Source organism: Macaca nemestrina, chromosome X (assembly GCF_043159975.1).
Source record: "Macaca nemestrina isolate mMacNem1 chromosome X, mMacNem.hap1, whole genome shotgun sequence".
NCBI lineage: Eukaryota > Metazoa > Chordata > Mammalia > Primates > Cercopithecidae > Macaca > Macaca nemestrina.
Genome location: NC_092145.1, coordinates 48,738,936 through 48,748,587, shown reverse-complemented (window position 1 = coordinate 48,748,587; position 9,652 = coordinate 48,738,936). Strand labels below are relative to the sequence as shown.

At 36.4% G+C, this 9,652-nt stretch overlaps 1 protein-coding gene across 1 annotated transcript in view; it reads left to right on the top strand.

Moving 5' to 3' along the window:
- The first annotated feature begins 245 nt into the window (after positions 1–245).
- RADX (RPA1 related single stranded DNA binding protein, X-linked) overlaps positions 246–9,652 on the top strand; it is a 75,652-nt gene continuing 66,245 nt past the window's right edge. The window contains exon 1 of the mRNA XM_011772489.2: positions 246–1,019. Within this exon, the coding sequence (XP_011770791.1) occupies positions 377–1,019 (643 nt within the window). The 5' untranslated portion in view covers positions 246–376. The remainder of the gene's footprint in view (positions 1,020–9,652) is intronic.

The window sequence follows — 9,652 nt, the reverse complement described above, 5'->3', positions numbered from 1 at the left end:
CCAGGGTAGCCACAAGCGCTCCTCCCCTTCCCTCTTTGAGAACCATGACAACCACCGATTCCCCCTCCCCGTCCCCTGTCATCCCTCCCCCAGACAGCAACCCGGCCGGCACAGGGTCCGACGACCTGCTACGTAACTCGCGCGTGTGACTGCCTAGTAACAGTGTCTCGAGTCGGAAGCGCACTGAGCGAGGGGCGGGGTGGGAGAGCTGGCGGGCGCAAGCGTAAAGTCTTTGCAGCCTCGCTACGGGGCGGAGCCTTGCCTGTCAGCAGGGGCAGAGTAGCGATCGTCGCGAAAGCGCGCGGTTTTATTACTCTCCGCTTTGGAAGGGGCAAACTAGCTTTTGGGAGTGAAGCGGGTACGCAGTTATCCAACAATGTCTGGTGAGTCAGGACAGCCTGAGGCTGGTCCCTCACATGCAGGGCTAGATTGGCCGAACCCTGAGAGGAATCGGGCTGGGGTCCCTGGAGGGGTGATCCGAAGAGCTGGTGCCCAAGGGCCCAGGTCCTGGATCCAAAAGGTTCTTGAGCAGATTATGGACTCACCTCGCCAGTGTGTCACCCCCTCGGAGGTGGTGCCTGTAACTGTGTTGGCCGTCCAAAGGTACCTGTTAGAGGATGAGCCACGGGACACGGTGCCCAAGCCTCCCCTTTATTGCTATGATGTGACGATCTCAGACGGGGTGTACCAGGAGAAGTGCTACCTGGACCCCAGCTTGAACTCTCTCGTATATCAAAATATTCTTAAAGTTGGCATACAAATGAGAATTTCCAGAGTCTCGTGTCTTTACAATGAGAAAAGGATAGGCCAGGGGATCCTGTGCATAGATAACGTCCACTGTGGGGAGACTTCAGACAGTATTTCTTTAGAAACTCCCTTCAGAAATAGAGCGCACCAGGAGAAACCAGAGAGGCCTTTAAGAGGCGGGAAGAGTCATTACCTGGCGCTGTGGAATAACGAAGATCCCTATGGTGATATCTGGTTAACAGACAAGCAACCTGAGGAACACAACTTTAGCGGTAAGTGTGTGGAAAGAATGGCAGAGGGTTTTAAAAAATAGTTTTCAGCAGCTTGAGTGAACGGGAAAGGAAATGAAAATGCTTTTGTGTTGTTAATTGCAAGCCAGGAGTGGTAGGTAGACAAATTTTCTTAAATGACCAAGGGATGCTCAATGAAATTTGCACAGCCCATGGTTTTTGTTGGTGTTTGTCTGTCTGTTTGTTTGATTGCAAAAGTGGCCAATTCAGGAAGTGTGTCTGACTACATCTTAAAATTCAGTCTGGCAAATGTACTGATGTGGGAGTCAGTATTCCTCATACGTTCGTTACATGTTTGATTGTGGTGGAATTAATCTTAGTTTTACCCCCAATCCAGTTGTGGAAATAGTACGTTGTGGTTGAAGAGCTTATAGATTTGAAGTTAGCATAAAGGTTGTAAAAATTTGCGGGTTTGCATGTTTTAATCTTCATTCAAAAAGGATGTTTCGTGATGTATGCCTTAATACTTTACATTGATTGAAAGGCCGTGTAACAGTTATGTAAATACCACCTTTTAACTGTGTGATTTTTATGGAAGGCTTGACATTCTCATTTTCTTGTTTCTTATTACTCACCACAAAGAGTACTGATCTGGGAACTTCAATTTTTCTGTATCAGAATTAGGAAGTTAGCTTGAAAACACTAGCTTGCCATCAACAACCGCTCTAAAATACGTTTTTTTTCTCTAACAGATGAAATTAAGGGGAATGATAGTACCGTAGGCATGAACACGCTTGAAATGGAGAAAGAAATAAAATGCAAAAAACAAAATAAGAGAAAGTACTGGAAGGAGAAAGACTGTAATTTTCTACATTACTGCTTTTCAGTCCCTTTTGCAATGTTGTTGTCACAATGCTAAATCACGGATAATCTTACTGTGACGTGTAAGAGCAACAAACTTGAAAGTAAAAGGATAACTGGCTCAAAAAACATGCAATTATAGTCACATCCAGTTGTAAGGAAAAAATATGTTATAGAAATGTGTAGGCAAGGAAGTTTTAAATAACTAAATTTTAGAAAGCAAGATAGCTATTTATTTCTGGTATGAAAAAATGGAGTTATTTTATCTCAAGCGTGAAATAAGGCACTAGTGCATTACTACTCTAAATGTTGATCACTTTAATTTTTAGAATTGAATATGTAAATGAAAAACTGGTGCCCTACAAGAAAAGTTGAGGGGATTAATACTTTGTAAAATGTATTTTGTCATAATATCTATTCATTCATTAAAACCATATTTATAATACAAAAGGCAATGTATGTATGCCAAAATAAAACCCAATCTGTATATTTAAAAGTATGTTGTGTTAGAAATATACCACCCAAGTATAGTAAAATGTTAGTGATAAAATCTAGGAAGTGGGCATATTGATGTTCATTGTAAAATTTGTTCAGTTTTGCTGTATGTTTCAAATTGTTAATGATAAAATATTAGGGAGAAGTGAAAGACCTCTTTCACCTTCCCTGGTGCCTTCACCTTTCTTCTAAAAATCTCAAACTGCCAGCAGTTTGTTGTGTATCTCTCTCTCTCTCTTTTTTTTTTTTTTTTTTTTTTTTTTAAGAAATCAATGTCACATTGTGTGATTTGCTATTTCCACTAAACATACTTCAGGCATCTTTCATGTACATCTGTACATACAATATACCATAGCATGGGTGTGCTGTAATTTCTATAATCATGCCCATGTGAATAGGTAATTTATAGTTTTAGGCACTTATTACTGTTTTAGTATTAAATACAATGCTAAGCATCATTAGAATGCACACATATTTTTGTTTACTATGTTCAAGTATTGCTGTTGAACGGCTTCCTCTGGCGAAACTGCTGGCTTAAAAGGTATTTAATTTTTTTAAAAATTTTGTGGATATAGACAGATCATCTTCTGAAAAGGTTGTACTAATTTACATTCACCAACATACATATGAGAATGCCCATTTCCCCATATCTTACTATTTTCAAATATATCTTTTGATATTTTTCTAATTAATTTATAAGATTCCTTTGCTAATGGGTATTACAATTTTGTCTGCTATATACTGCAAATTATTTTTTTGCATTCTGTTCTTTTTCTCTTAACTTTGTTTATGGCACACGTTTGTGCTTTTGAAACTTTTCATTACGGTTTACCTTGTACACAGTAAAAAAAAAGTTTTAAAAATACAGCTTGATAAATTTTCATATATATGTACCTGTGTAACCATCACCTCCCTTCCTTCAAGATATAGAACATTTCTGTATCTTGTTACCCCAAAAGTCTCCCTCATGCCTCCTCCTGGTCAGTAGCCTATCTGAAAGGTAGCACATATTGTGACCTCAAAGATAGCTTTTAAAAATAGAAGTTAGCCTGTGCCACACCCTCCTGCCTAAATCTCTCAGATGGCTCCCCACTGCATTTAGGCAGCAACCCAAACTCTACTGGGGTCTGGAAGGCAGGCCGTACTCCAGAGGATGGCGAACTTTACGTAAAGAGCCAAACAGTAAATCTTTTTGTCCTTCCGAGACATGATCTCTGTTACAACCATTCACTTCTGCCATTGTATATGGAAAGCAGTCACAAGCAGTATGTAAATAAATGGGTCTGGCCGTGTTGCAATAGAACTTCATTTACAAAAACAAGCAACAGGCAGGATTTGGCTTGTGGGCTGTATAGTTTGCTGACTCCTGCCCTACAGAATCCCTTACTCACCTCTCTAATCTCTAACCCCTCTCCTCCACCATTTTGTTCTAGCAACCAGCCTTCTTTTTGATCCTCAAACCTCCAGTCTTTTTCCTGCACCTGCTTTTTCCTCTTTCTGGAAAGTTTCTTCCCACCTTCCAGTTTCAACTCAAATAAAAACATATTAAAAGAGCTTTTTAAATAAATATTTCCTTCCCCATTTATTCTTATTATACCACCCTGCAAATGGTCTTCCTAGAATCATAGCATTCTGAAATTATTTTCTTTAGCTGTTTTTCTTTCCCCCCTTACATTTTTATAAGATCCACGACTCTTTTTTTTTTTTTTTTTTTTTTTCATTTCTGTGGGCCGTATCTTATAGCTAGAACAATGTCTGGCACATAGTAGGCATTCAGTATTTGTTGAATAAAGGAATGAATGAAATAAATTGATGGTTTTACTAATGTTGAGCCACTTTTGATTTCCCACTTGGTCATGATTATTTTTACATCTGCTTATTTAAGTGAATTTGGTCTATAGGTTTGGTTTTTGTTTTTGTTTTTTGCAGGGAGAGTACTTTTTCAATGCAATTTTTATATGGAGTTAATATTAGCCTAGTAGAATGAGCTGGAAAGCTTGTCCGTCTTTCTGTGCTTACAGAAATTATATGTTCCTTAAAGGTTTAGTAAAATTCCTCTCTAAAACTATCTGAACTTGTTGTCTTGGACCAGGATTGGGGGTTGTGGGGGGATGCCTCTTTGTCAATTTCTTTTAGATAAAATGATTAAACCAATAATGGTTTTTCAAGAGCCCATTTTTTAGAGTTGATAATTCACTAGGAAATCTCATTTCACCTAGATCTGAAAGTTATACGTAGTAATCAATGTTTTTGACCTATCTTGTCAATTACGACTCTTTTCACAATCCTCATGTTTGTGTGTTCACCTTTTCTTATGGTGAGCCTTGCCAGAAGTTTATCAGTCTTATTGTTGGTCTTTCTTTTAAGACACTTGGTTTTACTAATAACAAAATCTATAGTGAGGAGGTATTTTCTACTTAATTTCTGCTATCATCTTTAATTTCTTTTACATACTTCCTTTGTTCATATTTTTCTTGTACTACTTTCTTGAGTTAAATGCTTGGTTCATATATTTGCTTGTTTATTTCTTCCAAAAGCATTTAAAATTCTGAAATTTCCCATGGATATTGCTTAGGCTGCATCCCCCAGATTTGGAAGTATAGAGATTTTATTGTTACTCGTTATTTATATTTTCTTATTTTATCTTGTTTTATTTTTGTATTTTTGAATTATTGAATTATTGTAGTCATTTCTGAAATAATTACACTCCAGCCCAATGGTTTTTCTTTAGTGTTTTCCATCTTTCAAATCCATTAAAAAAAATGACAAAACTGATTTAAACAATGTTGGAAACTAGATGTTGTGATAACTTATTGTGCATAAATTCTTTTTGATTATATACTTTCATTACCTTCCTGTATTCTGTTTAGCCTTTTGGAGTCTAAATTTCACTGATATTTTCCAATTTTGGGGGTCTTCTCTGCAATTTCAAGTGATAATTTTACAGAGACAGTAATATCTTTAAACCCCTCTCTTTTATTTTCTTGGCATGCAATTGGCATTTCCGTTTTTCTTTTTTCTTTTCTTTTCTTTTCTTTTTTTGTTGTTGTTATTGTTTGTTTTTTGGTTTGTTTTTTTTTTTTTTTTTTTTTTTTGGCAGTCTCATTGTGTTGCCCAGGCTGGATCACTGGCGTGATCTCGGCTCACTGCAACCTTCGCCTCCCGGGTTCTCCAGCAGCGATTCTCCTGCTTCAGCCACCTGAGTAGCTGGGACTACAGGCACACACCACCACACCCGGCTAATTTTTGTATTTTCAGTAGAGAAGGGGGTTTCACCATGTTGACCAGGCTGGTCTCGAACTCCTGACCTCAGTTGATCCACCCACCTCAGCTTTCCAAAGTGCTGGGATTACAGCCGTGAGCAAATGTGCCTGGCTCTTTTTTGCTTCTTTAATCTCTGAAAGTTCAGAAAAAGCTTGTTTATTAGGTTTAAAGTTTATTATTATACCAGGTTTTTAAAAATGTAATTCACATATTCCATATCCTTATTTTTAATCTACTTTATTTGCCCGTTTCTCAGAGGAATATTGGCTTCTCTCTATGAGGATAGCTGCATTTATTTCTCCTTATATTTCTAAAAGGTTTTGCTTTAGATGTTACTATAACGTGTGCAATTTCGTAACTGATTAATATATTATTGTTGAGTTTTACACTTTATCAATGTGGAATTTGCCTCTTTTTCCCTTTTGCCTTGAGTTCTATTTTTCCTGATAGTAATGTTTGCCACTTCCACAGTCTTTTTGGTAGCATATTAGGACAATGATACCCAAATGTGAGTAGGCATGCATATCACCTCAAGAGTGCCAGTCAGAAAAATAACTTAAGTGATTCTTAACTTTACAAATTCACAAATAATATTAAGAAACACTGCAAAAAATGGATGGGGCAAAAATGCAAAAATGAGCAATGGGAATTGGAGACAAATAAGCATCCAGGTACTGACAAGTTCAAATTACACTTACAAAAATCAGAGAAAAAACATTTAAGCAGAAAAAAAGATTTGGAAAAGGTTGCAAAGATAAAGAATACACCAAAACTTAAAGAAATTATTAAGGCAGTATGTTTCAAATGTCGAAGCAAAAAAGAAATGCCAATTGCATGCCATGAAAATAAAAGAGAAGGGTTTAAAGATATTACCGTCTCAGTAAAATTCTCACTTGAAATGGCAGAGAAGACCCCAAAAAGCTAAACAGAATACATGAAATTATGTAATCAAAATGAATTTATGCACAATAAGTTATCACAACATCTAGTTTCCAACATGATTTTTTAAATCAGTTTTGTCGTATTTTTAATGGATTTGAAAGATGGAAAACACTAAAGAAAGGCCGTTATGCTGAAGTGTAATTATTTCAAAAATGACTACAGTAATTCAGTAATGTAAAAATACAAAAATAAAACAAGATAAAATACAGATTGCTGACCACCGTTCCCAGTGTATGATTCATTAGGTCTGAGGTAGGGCCCTAGAATTTACATTTCTAACATGTTCACTGCTGGTAACAATGCTGTTGGTACAGAGACCACACTTTGAGAACCACTGGCAAGCGGGTCGCGGTGGCTCATGCCTGTAATCCTAGCATTTTGGGAGATCCAGGCGAGCGGATTGCTTGAGTTCAGAGTCCATGCTGAGACCAGCCTAGGTCCAGACCAGCCTAGACCAGCCGAGGCAACACGGTGAAACCCGTCTTTAATAAAAATACCTTAGCCCGGGCGAGGTGATTTGTGTCTGTAATCCCATCTACTTGGTGCGGGGGTGTCGTGGGGGGAGCCTGAGTCCAGGAAGTTGAGACTGCAGTGAGCCTTGATTGTGCCACTGCACTTCAGCCTGGACCAAAAGAGTGAGACACTGTCTCAAAAAATAAAGAAAGAGAACCACTGGCCTTAGTGTATGCTTCTCCATCCCTTTATTTCCATTTCGTTTTAGGGTTGTCTTTTTTTAAAAAGTATATAGCTAAGACTGCCTTTTGACCCAAACCAATTATTTTTCTTTTAAGAGATCAATTTAATTTATCTAAATTTAATGTGAATAATGATGTTTGTACCTGTTCTTGAAATTCTACTTTATGTTTACCATATGCCACCTTATTTTTTTTTACTTTTGCAGGATTAAAATTTTCTTCTGGTAGTTTGGAAATTATACATTATATTTGTATTCTTCTAGTCTCCTAGTTGTTACTCAATGTTTTTAAAAAAATTTTATGGGTACATAGTAGGTATGTGTGTGTATAAATATATATATATATATATATATAGTACATGTATTAATGTTTTAACAAAATTATTTAAACTTACATCTCTGTTTCAGTCTCCAGAATTATTCAAAATATATAATATACCCCTACTGAATAAGAGAAGATATTTAGAACTCCACTTGATCATGGCACAGTTGTCTTTGTGCATGCTTCTAAATAAGTATTGTATTTAGGATTTTAGCCATCATAACTGATTTTTGATTTATAGTTTTCTTTCTTGTACTATTTCTGTTGGAATTTTTCAGGATTATTCTAAGTTTATAAAGTGAAGTGGTACAATTTCTATATTTTATTAGGCTTTGGGACAATTTATAGCTCAAGGAAAGAGCTGTTCTTTGAAATTTGTTAGAATTTTCTTGTAAAACCATGTGAACCTGCTGCCGGTTTTGGAAGCCATCATTCATAAACTTTTTTCATTTTATTCCATGGGTAAAGACCTAGTTTGGTTTTCTTTTACTTCTTATGGCAATAGTGGTAATTCATATTTTTCTAAGAAATTACCCACTTCACTGATCTTTTCAAATTTATTGATATAAAATCATACATAATAATCTTTTAACAATTTTTCTTTGTGTGTATAGTTGTTTACATTCTGAGTATTACATTTTTGTTTTCTTTTTCATGATTAGACTTGCCAAAGATTTACATTTTCATTAATTTTTCTAGAGAATTGAATTTATCAATTCTATTTTTTATTGTGGTATAGTGTTTTCCGATTCATTATTTTTAGCTTTAATTTTTATTCCTTCTACATTCCTTAGATTTATTCTTCTGCTATGATTTTTACAGTATGGTCCAGGGACCTCTAGTGGTGCCCCAAGACATTTTCAGAGGATTCATGAGGTCAAAGCTATTTTCACAATACTAAGGCTTTACTTACCTTTTTTCACTCTGATGCTCTCGCAAGTGTACGGTGTAGTTTTCCAGAGGCTAAATGACATGTGACATAAAAGCAAACTGAATATCAAAGAAGATATGAATATCCACCTGTCATTTATTAAGCTAGATTCTAACAAGATTTGCAGAAATGCAAAACAATGCCACACTTCTCACTACATTGTTTTTGGTTTTGGAAAATACAGTCATTTTTCAAAAAAATATGTTATTTGTAATTATACATATTAGTTTATTATTGTTATTTTTAATGAATTGATCATTTAAAAATTCTTAGTCTACTTTATAGTACAGTAAAAATCTCTTCAGGATGGGCACAGTGGCTCACGCCTGTAATCTCAGCACTTTGGGAGGCTGAGGTGGGCAGATCATTTGAGGTCGAGAGTTGGAGACCAGCCTGGCCAATATGGTGAAACCTCGTCTCTACTAAAAAATACAAAAGTTAGCTAGGCATTGTGGTGCACACTTGTAGTCCCAGCTACTCAGGAGGCTGAGGCAGGAGAATCGCTTGAACCCGGGAGGTGGAGTTTGCAGTGAGCCGAGATCACACTACAGCACTCCAGTCTGGGCAACAGAGTGAGACTGCGTCTCAACAAAAGAAAAAAAATAGCTATTCAAGATCTTCAATATTTTTTAAGAATGTATAGGGATCCTGAGACCAAAACGTTTTGAGAACCACTGTTCTATTGCATATCGAATAACCAGTTTATTTTCATCGTTTTTTGATAATGAACACATTTATTGCTATGAATTTACACAAATTCTTCATTGTCTAAAAACAACCTCTAATTCTTTTTTAGATTTGAGAGATAAAATGTGTATTCTATGAAGTTTGTGAGTTAAAAACCCAAACTGGGAAAAATGTTAACCAGAAAGATGTCTGATTACAGCTAACTCTCTGGACCTAATTATAACAGAAACAGAGGCTCTTAGAACTCTGGTTTTACGCAACTAGGTAGCTCTTGAATTTATTCCAGACAGTAAAGGAGCTGTATGTGCCTTCATTGTTCAAGAATATTCCACGTACATCCCAGACAATTCAAAACTGATCTGAGATTCATCTGACGTTAAAATGAAATCTCTCAATTCTATCAGATCAAATGTTAGGACCTGTGATCCTAGGATAGTAATCTATTGGGAGAATCTGGAAGGAAAATTACAGAGTATCCT